General features: G+C 38.9%; 1 protein-coding gene across 2 annotated transcripts in view; it reads left to right on the forward strand.

Moving 5' to 3' along the window:
• Positions 1-18890, forward strand: part of hep (hemipterous) — a 390680-nt gene that overhangs the window by 96224 nt on the left and 275566 nt on the right. For both annotated transcript variants that reach the window (XM_067138172.2, XM_067138174.2), the window contains exon 5: positions 1892-2071. In XM_067138172.2, coding sequence (XP_066994273.1) covers positions 1892-2071 — 180 coding nt within the window. The remainder of the gene's footprint in view (positions 1-1891; positions 2072-18890) is intronic.

Here is an 18890-nt window from a genome sequence, read left to right on the forward strand (position 1 = left end):
GTGGATGGACAGAACATGATGAAGAGGCTTATGTTCCAAGCAGACCCAGCCTGTAGTTCGAAACTGCTCCAGATGATGATGATGTATAACTTTTAGTGCCGGGAGTGTCTGAGGATATGTTGGGCTCGCCAGCCGCAGGTCCTTTTCTATTTATTTCTATCTATTTATTAATCAGCAAATTCCAAAAAAATGTTTTGGCATGGAAATAAAAAATTGCAACAAAATGGTCATTTATACTCCCCTTAACATCCTCTGACCTTTTAAAAGAAGAACTCTTTTGTGGGCTTCGAGAAAAACGTTTTTCACTGAAGAAATCAACAAACCTACTTTGGGGTAACTGCCTCTTGTCGCTTCTGCCGCACATTAAATGGGTGACGTAAGCGTGGCATGGATAAGGCGTGGTATTCCTAACAAAAAGTACCTCTGTATCGTACTTAACGTCGTCTGACCTCAAGATACCCATAGCTTCATTCATCAGCTTTGCTATAGGCCTAGTTTTGTTATTGCACGTTTCTAGAACATTACAGTGTAAAACAACCGTATACAATAAGCTTAGCTTAATTAACTAATAATTACGTAACCAATTATCCTGCATTCTTAGTCTGCTGTTTCGTCGATGGAAACACGAATTGGACCGTCTTTAATTTCTTGCACAACAGATTTTTTCTAAACGTTGATTCTTCCGTGGCAATTCATTTAGTAAATTTCTCGAGGAATTCCGTGAAGCACTGATCATTCAGATTGAAGAGATGGTTATCAACAGGGATGAGTTCGGTGTTGAACTCGGACGTTACAATCAAAGTTGTTGTTTGTATCAGAAACAATTTGACCCCTCCAACTAAGAACATGGTAACTGACATTTTTGCGATTTTGAGATTATTCGCTTATCGTGTTCTAAAATTGAGCTCCATCAACTGGAAAATTATTCCACCGTGATTCGCAATGTATTCTTTATTAACTCATATTTAAGAACATCGTAACAGTTATTATTTAATTTGCTTCAATTAAGTTCATCGTAACCTAAGATACGATGTTCTTAAATGGAGTGTTGTCGATAACAAGTTCTATAAAAGTGAAATCAGGATCATCTTAAAGGAAGTATTCAACGCATTCACTGCATGTTAAGGATGGCGCTGATTTTGTGCCAATTATTAATACTGATTTTCATAACCACCATCACTTATTGTGTGAGGGAATAATTGAAATTGTTTTATCTTGCATTAAGGAATGTTTCATTTTTTATTATTATTTACTTTTGAAGTAGAGCCTCTGTGGCTCAGGCGGCCTCTCACCGCTGGGTTCCGTGGTTCAAATCACGGTCACTCCATGCAGGATTTGTTCTGGACAAAGCGGAGGCGGGACAGGTTTTTCTCTGGGTACTCCGGTTTTCCCTGTCATATTTCATTCCAGCAACATTCTCCAACATCATTTCATTTCATCTGTCATTCATTAATAATTGCCCCAGGGGAGTGTGACAGGCTTCTGCTGATGGCACAATTCCTATCCTCGCTGCTAGATGGGGGCTTCATTCATTCATTCATTCCATTCCTGACCCAGTCGAATGACTGGAAACAGGCTGTGGATTTTCATTCATTCCGTTTTCATTTCATTTTTTGAAAATTTTGCTATGAATAGAGTACTTGAATTTTGATAATTTTATGTCCATGGCTGCCTGTATGCTAGTTGATGATTTTTTTAAATCAGTGGATGTGATGGTTAAAGAAATTTAAACTGCTTGTTTTATTCAAGGAATTTTTAGTTGTAATACAAGGACAGTCTGTTTCAAGTACATAATTATGATCTTTTTGAGGAATTTGATAGCCATTCTGCATGACTGCATTAATCATATCTGTAGTTGGTATTTAACTGTGTGATTTTGTTTGTTAAACAGACGGTCAAGGCACTGCACTATCTCAAGGAAATCCATGGAGTTATACATCGTGATGTGAAGCCTTCAAACATCCTTCTGGACGAAAAAGGCAACGTAAAATTGTGTGATTTTGGGATTTCGGGACGCTTGGTAGATTCCAAAGCAAAGACAAGGAGTGCTGGGTGTGCTGCTTATATGGCTGTAAGTTGAAATTGTAATATTTGAAACAAATATCATCTTCATCATCATCGTTCCTCTTACATAGATGCAGCTTGTTTGGAGAAATTCTTTTCTCAAGTAATTCACATACTTTTTCTGCCAAAAAATAAAGGAAAAATCATTAGTGTGTAAATTATTCATGGAATTCTATACACGAAACTTAAAAACCTACTCACATAAAGTATCATCAGTGTTTTCTAAAGGCTATGCCTTGTTGCTGCAACCAACTTTCTTTAGCCGTTTCCAGAATCTTCCTCATAGAAGCGACAATTCATGTGCATCATGAGGTTCTTGATATATGAAAGTCTTGATTGCCCTCTTCCCTTTTCTCCAAGAATGTCCCATTCCATGATGTTGCAAATGATACTGTTAAATCTCATTTGGTGCCCATACAATTCCACCTTACCTTTCTCTTATTTCTCTGATGAGACTTCTCTTTTCATTTAATTCTCTCAGCACTATAGTGTTACTTTTTCTTTCAGTCCATCTTGTTCGGTTTAATCATCACCAAAACCACGTCTCGGCTGCTTTTAGCCTGTTCCGTAGGTTAGCACAGTCCACATGTAAGAACATTTTCCTTGTCTCAAAAATTTCTTTTTATTTTGAAATGCATTCTTAGCCATAGCTATCCTCTTTGTAACCTCCCTTATGCTTCGGTTATCATTAGTAATAGTACTTCCAAGGTAACAGTGAAATTCCATCTAGTTTGCTTTTTCCAAGTCATTACCGATTCCTGATATTAGAGATATTACTGTAATTTTCTGTACACACATATATGAAAGCCTGTTAATCCAGTTACTTGATTTACAGAAGTTGTAGAGTAAAAATTTTCAGCACTGTGGAAAATTAAAAAGTGGTGCAATGTATCCTCATAGGGGGAGGATACTTTGCACCACTTAATGAATAACATGAAAAATAGGCAGGACATGACAATGGAGCATAGTTAGCACATTTAAATGTTACTTTACACCATAGTAGTATGTTAGCATTATAAAATATTTTTATTACAGTGATTAGACAAATAGAAATGTGGAATTTAAACATTTTAAAAAATTGTTTCTGAACACTTTTCAGTTTTTTTATCTCACTGTTGACCAACACAAAATCAGAACACACTACAAACAAAACTTTGCTATGTCCAGATGTGTAGCAGCTCGGGAACTGAAAAATATCCACGATTATTAATTGGCTTTGGTGGTTTGATGGCACCCAAAATGTCCTCCCAACCGTACTCCATACTGTCAACACTTTTTGGACACTTCCATGCTCTTTCAGATCATTCCATTGATGATATTACCACAGCATCTGAAGTAAAAGAAACTATTTTACCAGGAAAGAGCTAGTCTTCATACCTGAAAATAACAAACTCACCTTTCTTTCTCTTGATAGGTTGCCCCTCTCCTCCACTTTCCTCCACTTTTCTCCACTTCTTCGGTTTCAGACAATCCAACATCTGAAGGACTTCATGGGTCTTGAAGTGAAAGTGTAATACTTTCTTTTTCTGATTCAGATTCTGTTACGCTTAAATGAGATTGCTCTCTCTTTTTGTCTGGCATTGTTGCCGTTAATTTTATTGCTTTCTGGGAACTTGGTTTTGAAAGGCCTTCATCAGCCAAATCTTCTGTGCAGATCTCATGACAGGGTGGCCACCCGTATGGAAAACCGGGGAAACTGGGAAATGTCAGGGAATTCGATAAATGATGGGAAAACTGGGAAATGGCAGGGAATTCAGGAAAAAATCTGGAAATTCGTTCTTCTGCCAGATAAAATTGACATACCGTATATATCCGTTAATAGAAGCACATTTTTCAGTTTTTATAACATATCTAGGGCATATCAATCAATCAATACTCAATAAATACTGATCTGCATTTAGGGCAGTCGCCCAGGTGGCAGATTCCCTATCTGTTGCTTTCCTAGCCTTTTCCGAAATGATTTCAAAGAAATTGGAAATTTATTGAACATCTCCCTTGGTAAGTTATTCCAATCCCTAACTCCCCTTCCTATAAATGAATATTTGCCCCAGTTTGTCCTCTTGAATTCCAACTTTATCTTCATATTGTGATCTTTCCTACTTTTATAGACGCCATTCAAACCTATTCGTCTACTAATGTCATTCCACGCCATCTCTCCGCTGACAGCTCAGAACATACCACTTAGTCGAGCAGCTCTTCTTCTTTCTCTCAGTTCTTCCCAACCCAAACATTGCAACATTTTTGTAACGCTACTCTTTTGTCGGAAATCACCCAGAACAAATCGAGCTGCTTTCCTTTGGATTTTTTCCAGTTCTTGAATCAGGTAATCCTGGTGAGGGTCCCATACACTGGAACCATACTCTAGTTGGGGTCTTACCAGAGACTTATATGCACTCTCCTTTACATCCTTACTACAACCCCTAAACACCCTCATAACCATGTGCAGAGATCGGTACCCTTTATTTACAATCCCATTTATGTGATTACCCCAGTGAAGATCTTTCCTTATATTAACACCTAGATACTTACAATGATCCCCAAAAGGAACTTTCACCCCATCAACGCAGTAATTAAAACTGAGAGGACTTTTCCTATTTGTGAAACTCACAACCTGACTTTTAGCCCCGTTTATCAACATACCATTGCCTGCTGTCCATCTCACAATATTTTCGAGGTCACGTTGCAGTTGCTCACAATCTTGTAACTTATTTATCACTCTATAGAGAATAACATCATCCGCAAAAAGCCTTACCTCCGATTCCACTCCTTTACTCATATCATTTATATATATAAGAAAACATAAAGGTCCGATAACACTGCCCTGAGGAACTCCCCTCTCAACTATTACAGGGTCAGACAAAGCTTCACCTACTCTAACTCTCTGAGATCTATTTTCTAGAAATATAGCAACCCATTCAGTCACTCTTTTGTCTAGTCCAATTGCACTCATTTTTGCCAGTAGTCTCCCATGATCTACCCTATCAAATGCTTTAGACATGTCAATCGCGATACAGTCCATTTGACCTCCAGAATCCAAGATATCTGCTATATCTTGCTGGAATCCTACAAGTTGAGCTTCAGTGGAATAACCTTTCCTAAAACCGAATTGCCTTCTATCGAACCAGTTATTAATTTCACAAACATGTCTAATATAATCAGAAAGAATGCCTTCCCAAAGCTTACATACAATGCATGTCAAACTTACTGGCCTGTAATTTTCAGCTTTATGTCTATCACCCTTTCCTTTATACACAGGGGCTACTATAGCAACTCTCCATTCATCTGGTATAGCTCCTTCGGCCAAATAATAATCAAATAAGTACTTCAGATATGGTACTATATCCCAACCCATTGTCTTTAGTACAGTAAAACCTCGTTAATTCGAAGTCGTTGGGACTCAAAAATCGGACTCGAATTACGTGATTTCGAATTAACCGCCAATTCGCAATTCAGATGTACCAACCCTTGCCGCGTTACGAAATATTCTAAGGCCCGTTACTGCATGCAGTTAACCTTGATTCACAGTTTATACCTTTCAAATGCCATGAAAAGAGAACTATTTCCAAAAGTTATCCAAAAAGGTGCATTTACAGTATTCAAATAATGCACTTGCATACCAGTTAACCTTGATTCACAGTTTATACCTTTCAAATGCCATGAAAAGAGTACTATTTCCAAAAGTTATCCAAAAAGGTGCATTTACAGTATTCAAATAATGCACTTGCATATCTCACTGGCAAATATAACCTCACGCAACGAAAGAAAGAAAAGAAAAAAAAAAGCACGATTCAAAGACGAGGAGAAATCTATGCTGGCTCCCATGTGCAAGTGCTTTATTCATTGGAGTACTATACTGTATGCATTTTAGATGCCTTGTATTTACACAGAAAGTACCCGATGCCCTTAAAATCAAACTTTCCTATGACTCTATCCTTGTACGATTTCCCGCCATGGCACTTCTCTCGTACTTCAGAAATGTAAACACTTGCCGCGTCACAAAGCATTCTAAGACCCATTAATATATGCAATCACCTCGATTCACAGTTTAAACCTTTCCAATGCCATAGAAAAACTATTTCCGAAATGTAACCAACAAGGTGCATTTACAGTGTTCAAATAATGCACTTGGATAAATCACTGACGAACATAACCTCACGCAACGAAAGAAAAAAGAAATCACACAATTCAAAGACGAGGATAAATTATGCTGGTTCCCCTGTGCAAGTGCATTATTTTTTTGATATCTGTACTGTTTGCATTTTTAGATGCTTTGTACTGGGACGGAAAGTGCTCGACGCCCTTAAAACGTAGCTTATCAAACTTTTCTATGACGAGGGATAAAGTTTCTCGCATCCCCGGCTGGCACTTTCTCCTTTAAAACCATAAGACCGTTTGGGCTCGCATTAAAATAAAGCAATGCAGTTTCATCGGCAATGACAGTATTGTTCGGTGCCTACGAATTTATTATATGAGCCACGCTTTTTCGTCAACTGTCGGCATCGTCAATGCTCGCGCATTCTGTTTTCCCGCACACTGCCTGTTGCGTGATATTGCGGCGTTCCTGAAAAGGTTGAATACAAAAGAATTCCGATTTCATTCAACTTGGCAATCATGAAGCGCACTGTAGACCCACCGAAGTGAGTGTAAGTGCGGAAAGCTACCCCTCCACGTTCCGGAACACGCGTTCTATTATGACGCGGATACATTTCGAGTTGAAATTACTCTGTAACATGCTATTATTTTAAAATGTAAAGGCAGTTTCGAATTAAAAGTCTGAATTTCGGTAATGGGGCCGACATTGTACTTCGAATTACGAATTATCCGTATTTCGAATTAAACAATTTAAATAACATGCAAAACTGTATCTCATGTTTCCGGGAACGAGAGCTTCTTCGAATTATGTGGGATTTTGAATTAACCGATTTCGAATTATCGAGGTTCTACTGTATATCGCCAGAAATCTGATCAATTCCAGCCTCTTTTCTAGTTTTCAACTTTTGTATCTTATTGTAAATGTCATTGTAGTCATACGTAAATTTTATTACTTCTTTGGCCTTAGTCTCTTCCTCTATCTCGACATTATCCTTGTAACCAACAATCTTTACATACTGCTGACTGAATACTTCTGCCTTTTGAAGATCTTCACATACACACTCCCCTTGTTCATTAATTATTCCTGGAATGTCCTTCTTGGAACCTGTTTCTGCCTTAAAATACCTATACATACCCTTCCATTTTTCACTAAAATTTGTATGACTGCCAATTATGCTTGCCATCATGTTATCCTTAGCTGCCTTCTTTGCTAGATTCAATTTTCTAGTAAGTTCCTTCAATTTCTCCTTACTTCCACAGCCATTTCTATTTCTTTCCAGTCTGCACCTTCTTCTTAGTCTCTTTATTTCTCTATTATAATAAGGTGGGTCTTTACCATTCCTTACCACCCTTAAAGGTACAAACCTGTTTTCGCATTCCTCAACAATTTCTTTAAACCCATCCCAGAGTCTGTTTACATTTTTATTTACCGTTTTCCACCGATCATAGTTACTTTTTAGAAACTGCCTCATACCTGCTTTATCGGCCATATGGTACTGCCTAACAGCCCTACTTTTAAGACCTTCCTTTTTATCACATTTATTTTTAACTACCACAAAAACAGCTTCATGATCACTAATACCATCTATTACTTCAGTTTCCCTATAGAGCTCATCTGGTTTTATCAGCACCACATCCAAAATATTTTTCCCTCTGGTTGGTTCCATCACTTTTTGAATCAGCTGTCCTTCCCATATTAACTTATTTGCCATTTGTTGGTCATGCTTCCTGTCGTTCGCATTTCCTTCCCAATTGACATCTGGCAAATTCAGATCTCCCGCTACAATCACATTTCTTTCCATGTCGTTTCCCACATAGCTGACTATCCTATCAAATAATTCCGAATCCGCATCACTGCTACCCTTTCCCGATCTGTACACTCCAAATATATCAAGTTGCCTATTATCTTTAGAAATGAGCCTTACACCTAGAATTTCATGTGTCTCATCTTTAACTTTTTCGTAGCTTACTAATTCTTCTTTCACCAGAATGAAAACTCCCCCTCCCACCTTTCCTATCCTATTTCTACGATACACACTCCAGTGCTGTGAGAAAATTTCTGCATCCATTATATCATTTCTCAGCCATGTTTCAACTCCTATTACAATGTCTGGTAAATATATATCTATTAAATTACTTCATTCTATTCCTGTCTTTACAATACTTCTACAGTTCAACACTAACAATTTTATGTCATCCCTACTTGATTTCCAGTTCCCTGTTCCCTTATCACCGCTCCCTAGGCCATCCCGTTTCCCTGAATGTACCTCCCTATTACCCTTCCAAACAAATTTCCTAACTTATACGTACCACTGCGGTTTAAATGAAGGCCATCCGAGCGCAGATCCCTTTCTCCTACCCATCCATTAGGATCTAGAAATTTCACTCCCAGTTTCCCACATACCCACTCCATAGTCTCATTTAAATCCCCAATCACCCTCCAGTCAGTATCCCTCCTACACAGTATTCCACTAATAACAATCTCCGCTTTCTTAAACTTCACCCGTGCTGCGTTTACCAGATCCCACACATCTCCAACTATGTTGGTACTTATATCAGCTTGCCTTACGTTGTTGGTACCAACGTGAAACACTACCACCTTCTCCTTCCCCTCCTCCCTCTCTTCTACTTTCCTCAACATCTGCCTCAACCTAATTCCTGGATAACATTCTACCCTGGTTCCCTTTCCTCCACACACTTTCCCCACGTGTCTAATGTCTTTTATGCCAGGGGTGAATTGTAAAGAAAATTGAATAAACATGAAAAAAATCAAGTGTGATCTCGACTGTGAAGTAACCAATAGCATCAATAGCTATATGGATAGCCTATAGCAAGCAGTAGTGAGTATGATCGATCAATTGATCGATCGAATTTTCAATGTTTTGATCTGCTTACTATTGAATATTCTGTGTTGTTGGGGAATTGCGCGGCCTATATTGCGTTCTCAGTTTTCTAATTGCTTAAATACATGGCTTCCACAGCGAAATATGCATATAGACAAAATTCCACAACCCAACAGATGACTGTATTTGTTTACTATGTAATGACATGTGCGATAGTCTCTACCTCGCAAAATGTAAAAACGTACAAAAAACACTGAATGCAGGAAAGTGTGAAATTCGCTTGAACTTAATACTCGTTCGAGTGCTCATTCTTATTATTATTACAATTATTAAATGTGCTGACGTAGGTAAACCTTAAATAAATGTGTAATGCATCGTGACACCGTTCAGGCCACGCCATGTTGAGTTTCTAACCTCGGAAGTTTCAGGCACGACTAGTTGCTTGTAATATCACGTGTAATTTTGTGAATAGAGAACAAGATTTAAAATAAAGTGACATCACATTGTAAGTTGAAAGTTGTTTGTTGGTTGGTAGTTTTTGAGTTTGTGAAGTATGATTGTATGTATTCGGTCTTGATCCATCCAGTCCCAAGCTGCCATTCATATCGATTTATGTAGATTGAGTGCAATCTCGAAACCTGGCTGCCAACTGTATTGTCTACAATACATCACCACCTGGCAGCCACGTGGTTAAACTTCCTGGCTCAGCGTGTGCGTTATAGGTTTAATAGTCTTCATTGTAGATGTAATTTTATTTACATCCCTGTGTTGGTTAGTATATAGTTCGTCTGTGTACCATACTTCAGTATAGTTTGTGAAAGACAAGTGGCAAGAATGTGACTCGGCAAGAATAATAATAATAATAATAATAATAATAATAATAATAATAATGTTATTGGCTTTACGTCTCACTTCGGTTTTTGGAGATGCCGAAGTGTCGGAATTTTGTCCCGCAGGAGTTCGTTTACGTGCCAGTAAATCTACTGACACGAGGCTGACGTATTTGAGCACCTTCAAATACCACTGGACTGAGCCAGGATCGAACCTGCCAAGTTGGGGTCAGAAGGCCAGCGCGTCAACCGTCTGAGCCACTCAGCCAGGCTCGGCAAAAATTGGCACCGTGGTCTCGATCAGCCATAACATCCTTCATATGGCAGTCATTAGCCGTGAATAATTTATTTCTTTTATTCTTAATAATAATGTCCCTATTCTTGTTTTAGTGTCGGATATTGTTAGGAAGTGCATACACTGTCTTAGTGAAGTTGATAGTATTTTGAAACTGTTACAGTTTGGGATTTTCTTGTCTCTGTTTCTTCCTTCCACACATTTGTCAACATTAGGTCGGATATCTATAAGATGTTCAATGAGTTTAGAATTTTCAAGCCATCTTATAGCACAGTATTTCAAAGGAAATGCGTTTGAACCTGAATAATGTGTATAATCAGCACGTCTTGCAGGAACGTAGCAAAACAAGAAGTAATAATTTTGTGTGGCTTTTTCTAGCTGCGTGCAGCTCTTGTAAGTCAGAACCTCCGATGAGGGTGGGCGGCATCTGCCTTGTGTAGGTAACTGCATGTTATTGTGGTGGAGGATAGTATCATGCGTGGTGTGTGAGTTGCAGGGATGTTGGGTACAGCACAAACACCCAGGCCCGGGCCACTGGAATTAACCAATTATGGTTAAAGTCACTGACACGGTCGGGAATCAAACCCAGGAACTTCTAAACCGAAGGCCAATACGCTGACCATTCAGCCAACGAGTCGGACAAAACAAGAAGTGAAGAGCACGAAGAAACTCTGCAATATCCCACTGGGTTTCTTTTACTGGCATCTTATATCAATTGTGCACAGTATGCAAGCCACTAGGTCCAATGTTCTCCAAAATAGGAGCATCTGGATCATCATTTAATAAATTACCATTACCCTGAAGGAAATTTTTATCAACATTTGGGCCATCCATTGAAATTTGTAAGTGTTTTTTTAGATTGAGTCCTTGCAGTGCTTGCAAAAAAACATTTAATAATTCCTAGGAGGTAGAGTGACCAAGAAACACGGAATCAAAATAAGAAGTGCATACCTCATTAGTATCAGTATTGAAACAACAAACTACAAAATCCATTTGGCCCATCTGAGAAACTTCATTCTGTGACTCATCAGAACCAACGGTGAGATGTGTGCACTTACTACACATCTCAAGAACTTGTTTATAAAAATAGGGAGCTAAACCATGAGTGATTGTATATGCAACTTTCGTTCTGTGCAGTTGAACTTACGAAGCGATTTCAGAGCCTGGAAACATTACTGGGAACAAACATACACTAGCTTCACTGGCACGTAAGCAATGGTGTTGCATGACATTATGCATGCACTATATAAACTCAGCTTTGGTTACTTGCCCTCTTGAAAGATAATTCTGTAGACATCTCGCCTCCGGTGAACCTTCTTTAATGGAAGAAGAAGAAAAAGCAGTGGAGTCATATGTGATAGAGTTCGTTGTGGTAGCTGTGGTAGGCAAAGGACAATTTGTGTTTGCGGCCATGGTATTAAGGCCGCTTTGTTGCTGAAAGAATTGAAAGAAAAGAAGTGGAGGGTGATGGCAGAAGCTCGACAGTCGTTGGTGGCTATAGACGAAAAAATGTCTTCGCTGAAGCAGTAATGGTAATCTTTTTTTTTTTTTTTTTTAAAGTGAATTTAATTAGACTAAATTCAACTTCCAAGTTTTGAAATTAAATATGCACATTAATTGCTCATTTATTTTTTGGATATGAAGCTTTCAAAATGTGTATTATTATTACTGTCATAGCTGGAAACTTCCTTTATAATTTTATTTTTTGTCGTTGTGTGTCAGGGAAAAAACTGGTTTTTATGTCTGGAAAACAGGGAAATGTCAGGGAATTTCAAAATTTGGATTTGGTGGACACCCTGCATGAGCAGTACTTTTCCCTGCTGGGACATCAACTTTCCTTCTTTTTCTTTGGGTGTTGGCATTTACTATGCTCCTTCCCTTTTCGGTCAAAAATTCTCTGAAGCTATTTTCGATACTACAGTCTGTTTCACAATCCTTGCCTGGAAGATGCTCTAACAGTTCATTAACATCACAAAGATGAATGTCACATTTCCAGAAGCCGAATTTTAGATTTTCTTTTGCGTGTGGAGATATTGCATCCATCAACTGATTCAAGAGCCTGGGAAAGAGTTTCTTTTGCAATACTGTACTATGAATTCCAGCTTCATTCTCTTTGTACTGACCCAAAATCTTCCTCCATGCAGCTTTCATTGGCCGGAAGAAGGCCACATCCAGCAGCTGTGTTGGGTGGGTACTGTTTGCTGGTAAGCAAACTAATTATCATTCTCTGTGCACAACTGTAAGACAATAGGTGTAATATGGGACGACAAGTTGTCCCCTAAAAGTGCTTTCTTCCCTACAAGTTTCTTTAATCTTGGAAGCATGTTGTTGTCGTTGTTGTTGTTGTTGTTGTTTGAGTCATCAGTCCATAGACTTGTTTGTTGCAGCTGTCCATGCCACCCTATCCTGTGCTAACCTTTTCATTTCTACGTAACTACTGCATCCTACATCTGCTCTAATCTGCTTGTCTTATTCATACTTTGGTCCTCCCGTACCGTTCTTACCACGTACACTTCCTTCAAAAACCAACTGAACAAGTCCTGGGTGTCTTAAGATGTGTCCTATCATTCTATCTCTTCCTCTCGTCAAATTTAGCCAAATCGATCTCCTCTCGCCGATTCATTATCTCTTCATTTGTGATTCGATCTATCCATCTCACCTTCAGCTTTCTTCTGTAACACCACATTTCAAAAGCTTCTATTCTCTTTCTTTCTGAGCTAGTTATCATCCATGTTTCACTTCCATACAATGCCACGCTCCACAAGAAAGTCTTCAAAAACATCTTTCTAATTCCTATATCAATGTTTGAAGTGAGCAAATTTCTTTTCTTAAGAAAGCTCTTCCTTGCTTGTGCTAATCTGCATTTTATGTCCTCCTTGCTTCTGCCATCGTTAGTTATTTTACTACCCAAGTAACAATATTCATCTAGTTCCTTCAATACTTCATTTCCTAATTTAATATTTCCTGCATCACCTGCCTTCGTTCAACTGCCATCCTTTACTTTTGTTTTGGACTTATTTATTTTCATCTTGTACTCCTTACCCAAGACTTCGTCTATACCATTCAGCAGCTTCTCGAACATCTTCTGCAGTCTCAGATAAAATAACAATATCATCGACAAATCTCAAGGTTTTGATTTCCTCTCCTTGGATTGTGATTCCCTTTCCAAATTTCTCTTTGATATCCTTTACTGCCTGTTCTATGTAAATATTGAAAAAGAGGGGAGGGGGGGGGGCAAACTGCAGCCTTGCCTCACTCCTTTCTGGATTGCTGCTTCTTTGTTCTCGGTATCTGATCCCAATCACCTTCAGTATCTTAAACAGCTTGGTCCTATCAACATTATCGAATGCCTTTTCTAGATCTACAAATGCCATGTACGTGGGCTTGTCCTTCTTGATTCGATCCTCTATGATCAGACGTGAAGTCAGGATTGCTTCTCGTGTTCCTACATTTCTTCTGAAGCCAAATTGATCCTCTCGCAACTCAGTTTCAACTTGTTTCTCCATTCTTCTGTAAGTAATAGGTGTTAAAATTTTTTAGGCATGAGATACTAAACTAATGGTGCGATAGTTTTCACACCTGTCAGCACCAGCTTTCTTGGGAATAGGTATAACAACATGTTGCCAAAAAATCAGATGGGACTTCTCCTGTATCATACATCTTACACACTAAATCGAATAACCTTGTCATGCTGGTGTCTCCTAGGACAGTCAGTAATACAGAGGGAATGTTATCAATTCCAGGTGCCTTGTTCTTATTTAAGTTGCTCGCAGCTCTGTCAAACTCTGACATCAAAATTGGGTCTCCCATTTCATCAGCATCAACAGCCTCTTCTTTTTCCAGAACCAAATTATCTACTTGTTCACCTTGATACAACTGCTGAATATGTTCCTGCCATCTTTCTACTTTGTCTTCTTTCCCTAGCACCTTCTACAACCTAGATTTCGTTTCTCCAAAGGTTTCCTTGATTTTCCTGTATGCAGCATGTACCTTTCCAAGGACAATAAAACCTTCGACATCTTTGCACTTCTCCTTCCACCAGTCTTCCTTAGCTACCTTGCACTTTCTATCCACTTCATTCTTTAATTGCCTGTATTCTTTTCTGCCCTCTTCATTTGTAGCATTCTTGTATTTTCGTCATTCATCAATCACGTCCAGTATCTCCTGAGTTATTCACTGATTCTTAGTTGATCTTTTCTTCCTTCCTAACATTTCTTCAGCAGCCCTACTGACTTCATTTTTCATGACTATCCACTTTTCCTCTATTGTGTTTCCTTCAGCCTTTTCATTTAGTCCTTTTGCAACATGTTCCTTTAAACAATCCCTCACACTCTTTTCTTTCAACTTGTCTAGATCCCATCTTTTTGCATTCTTTCCTTTCTTCAATTTCTTCAGCTTCAGGTGGCATTTCATGACCAACAAGTTGTGGTCAGAGTCCACGTCTGCTCCTGGGAAAGTTTTGCAATCCAACGCCTGATTTCTGAATCTCTGCCTAATCATAATGAAGTCTATTTGATACCTTCCAGTGTCTATAGGTCTCGTCCGCGTATAAAGTTGTCGTTTGTGGTATTTGAACCAAGTATTGGCAAGGACTAAATTATGATCAGTGCAGAATTCAACCAGCCGACTTCCTCTTTCGTTCCTTTGTCCCAACCCGAATTCTCCTACTGTATTACCGTATCTTCCTTGGCCTACCACTGCATTCCAGTCTCCCATTACAATTAGATTCTCATCACCTTTTACATATTGTATTAAATCTTCTATCTCTTCATATGTTCTTTCGATTTCCTCATCATCTGCTGAGCTAGTAGGTATATAGACCTGCACTATTGTAGTGGGCATTGGTTTGTTGTCTATCTTGACGACTGTAATTCTTTCACTATGCTGGTCATAGTAGCTTACCCACTGCCCTATTTTCTTATTCATTATTAAACCAACTCCTGCATTTCCTCTGCTTAATTTTGTGTTGATAATTCGGTAGTCGCCTGACCAAAATCCTGTTCTTCCTGCCAGCGTACTTCACTTTTACCAACTACATCTAACTTTAGTCTATCCATCTCCCTTTTCAGATCCTCTAATCTACCACAACGATTCAAACTTCTAACATTCACCGGGCGAGTTGGTCGTGCGGTTAGGAGTGCGCGGCTGTGAGCTCGCATCTGGGAGATAGTGGGTTCGAACCCCACTGTCGGCAGCCCTGAAGATGGTTTTCCGTGGTTTCCCTTTTTCACATCAGGCAAATGCTGGGGCTGTATCTGAATTAAGGCCACGGCTGTTTCCTTCCCATTCCTAGGCCTTTCCTGTCCCATCGTCGCCATATGACCTATCTGTGTCGGTGCGACGTTAAGCAACTAGCAAAAACTTCAAACATTCCACGCATTAAAAATTAAATAATTGAGGTTCAACCAATTCAATACATAAAAGAAAGAAATGTAGTAATTACATTCTTTTTTAAATGGGACCGGTTTCGACCTTAGTCCAGGTCATCGTCAGCCGTAAAAACAAGTAGGCGAAATCACACAATGTTTATGAATATTGGAGAAATGGATCAGTTTCACACTCTGTCAGGCACAAAGTCACAAAACTATCAAATGATATATGAAGAATATAAATAACTTGAAGTCGCAGACAAATAGATTTGTAGAAGCAGAACGCCAGTTCCCGGTGATTAGCGCGGCACATTCAAGGTCATGCGCTGCGGTCTCGAACGCCAAAGTAGAGTGGAGAATGTCTTGAAGGTCCAATATTTGTCTCGGTTGCGGGAAGTTAAGTACGTATACAAAAAATATACGACGCAAATCAGTATAATTGAATGAGTACTTGTGCTCCGACGTAGGAGGAATTGCAGTTGTTGCATTTGAATCTGTATACACCAGATTTAGAAAAAGCATTAGACTTATTTAGAGATTTAGAGTTGTGTAAGATATCAAGATTTCTATTGTTAGTTCTAAAAGAAATTTTCATGTTATGTTTTTTAAAAATATTAGTTATTTTATAAGCATCCTGAGTGAAAGTGAAGGTGGAAAAAGCAGTTGGTTTTATTGTGTCGGACAAACTGGCCGCAACTTCAATATCAGGTACTCTGAGCATGTCAACGCCATTAAATACAACAGATTCTCTGCCATAGGACAGCACATACAAGACTCCAAGCTTAGTTTCACCAGTATTAACAATGACATGAATATACTTAAAATCATTAACAAAGGCCCCCTCTTAAACATTACTGAAAATTGCTTTATCCACCTTGACCAGTACTTCAACCCTAATTTCAATTTAAACGACATTTCTGAAAAACCCAATATCCTTTTTGACTTCCTAATTCTTCTTCTCAAAAATTCCAAATTCCAAAACCCCAATTCTATTTTCCATGCCTTACAAAGTTCCCACCCACATTTTCTACCTCCAATAACCCACCCTCCTAACCCACCCTAAACTACCCCTCCTTCATTTCCCTATCTTATCCTTCCTCAATACCATCTAACTTCAATCACTTTTATTTTTTCTCTTTTTTCACTATCACTCTTCCTCTGTTAATTTATTCTACCTTCTCTATTTAAAAAAAAAAAAATAACCAATCGACCTTCATTTCGGTTCTCCTCTTTCAAATTTTTAACTCTTGTCTTGCGCGAACTTCGACTACTTCAATCATGTCCTAAAAATTTTTTCAATTTAAAAAATAGCGCACTGTGCATATAAGTTTTCATTTGTTTTCCGATATTGCGCTTTTTATTACAATTTTTTTTTCTCTTTACAATTGTTTTTTCAAGTCAACTGTTTTCCAAGAACTTAGCAGGAGCACAAGTACTCATTCAATTATACTGATTTGCGTCGTATATTTTTTATATACGTACTTAACTTCCCGCAACCGAGACAAATATTGGACCTTCAAGACATTCTCCACTCTACTTTGGCGTTCGAGACCGCAGCGCATGACCTTGAATGTGCCGCGCTGATCACCGGGAACTGGCGTTTTGCTTCTACAAATCTAATCGTCTGCGACTTCAAGTTATTTATAATCTTCATATATTATTTGATAGTGTTGTGACTTTGTGCCTGACAGAGTGTGAAACTGACCCATTTCTCCAATATTCATAAACATTGTGTGATTTCGCCTGCTTGTTTTTACGGCTGACGATGACCTGGACTAAGGTCGAAACCGGTCCCATTTAAAAAAGAATGTAATTACTACATTTCTTTCTTTTATGTATTGAATTGGTTGAACCTCAATTATTTAATTTTTAATGTTAATAATTTCAATACGGAACAATGAAATTTTTATCTTTAAACATTCCACACTTCGACTCGCAGAATGTCAGTATCCATCTTCCTGATGATTGCCCCCTCTCGTGTAATCCTTATCCTGACATCTGAATGGGGGACTAGTTTACCTCTGGAATATTTTACCCGGGAGGAAGCCATCATCGGTACATCATTCATAGAGAGAGAGCTGCATGTCCTTGGGAGTTAAATACGGCTGTAGTTTCGCGTTTCTTTCAGCCATGTAGCAGTATCAACACAGCGAAGCCATGTTGTGTATTATTACAAGGCCATATCAGTCAATCATCCAGACTGCCGCCCTTGCAACTTCCGAAAGGCTGCTACCCCTCTTTCGATGAACCATTCCTTAGTTTGGTCTCTCAGCAGATACCCATCCGATATGGTTGCACCTGCTGCTCAGCTATCTGCTTCATTGGGACACGCAAGCCTCCCCACCGCGGCGAGGTTTCATGGTTTACAGGGGAGGTATAAGATCATAAGACTTTGAAACCAGCCAGTGAAAATTTTTGCAGTAAACCACCCAGATTTGGAATTATTGTATCTGCATCCTCTTGGACCTCCTTCACGCCAAGTTGACCACATATTCTGTGATCGGTAAACCACATATGGGGGAAGGAGTTCACCAACAGCTGAGCCACAAATAATGACAGACACACTTGCCTTCAAAGCATTATGAATAGTTTCCGGGTACATCACACCTCTTTTAGTTATAACTATTTTGGAACCTGGGTCATCTGTTGGGATACTTTCACCATAATTCCATTTGTTTTGCGGAGGTACCCCCTCCAGTGTGCCCCCCATATTACCTATATATTCTTGGAGAGTTCCTTTGTTTATTGATGCCCTAGATCTCTCTATATTTGCAGCAAATCGTACAGTGAGTTCTGGATGTCTCTTTTAAAAGCTTGTCACCCACTTGTCGTGATCCTAAGGATTAGGCAGGCTGGGGACCTGAGTTCGATTTTTCGGGAGCTATAGTTAAAAATTACAAGAATAAACTTTATAACACACACAATTCTTTTCGCTTGTATTATCTCTAATAAATACACACTGTACAAATACAAAATATGCAATTGTAAATCTTGAAAATCTTTGTACAAGTACAAATATAGCTCTCTGTCAAAGTCCTTTGTCTATCCCGTTCATTTACACTCTGCAATACAATACGAAACTTGGTAATTACTTAGCTTGTGATTGAAGACTTCCTCTTCCATCAGCAAACGTCTTCTTTCTTGACTTTCTTCTCCGCACCCGTGAGCCGTAGTCGTCCAGCGTGACGCAGTGTTTAGTAGAAGCAGATTTGTATCTCCAGGGCTCGAACACAGACACCCACAAACTCCGTCGTCGATCAGAATAGCTTATCTTTCAACAGCTCTGACTACATGGTTAAGTTTACTGATACGATAGGCACACTATATTATACTACCTACCTAGTGAACAGTTCGATGTTCGTTCCCCGTGTTTAGGCTCACAGCTACGACAAGTAAC

Source organism: Anabrus simplex, chromosome 1 (genome assembly GCF_040414725.1).
Source record: "Anabrus simplex isolate iqAnaSimp1 chromosome 1, ASM4041472v1, whole genome shotgun sequence".
NCBI classification, from domain to species: domain Eukaryota; kingdom Metazoa; phylum Arthropoda; class Insecta; order Orthoptera; family Tettigoniidae; genus Anabrus; species Anabrus simplex.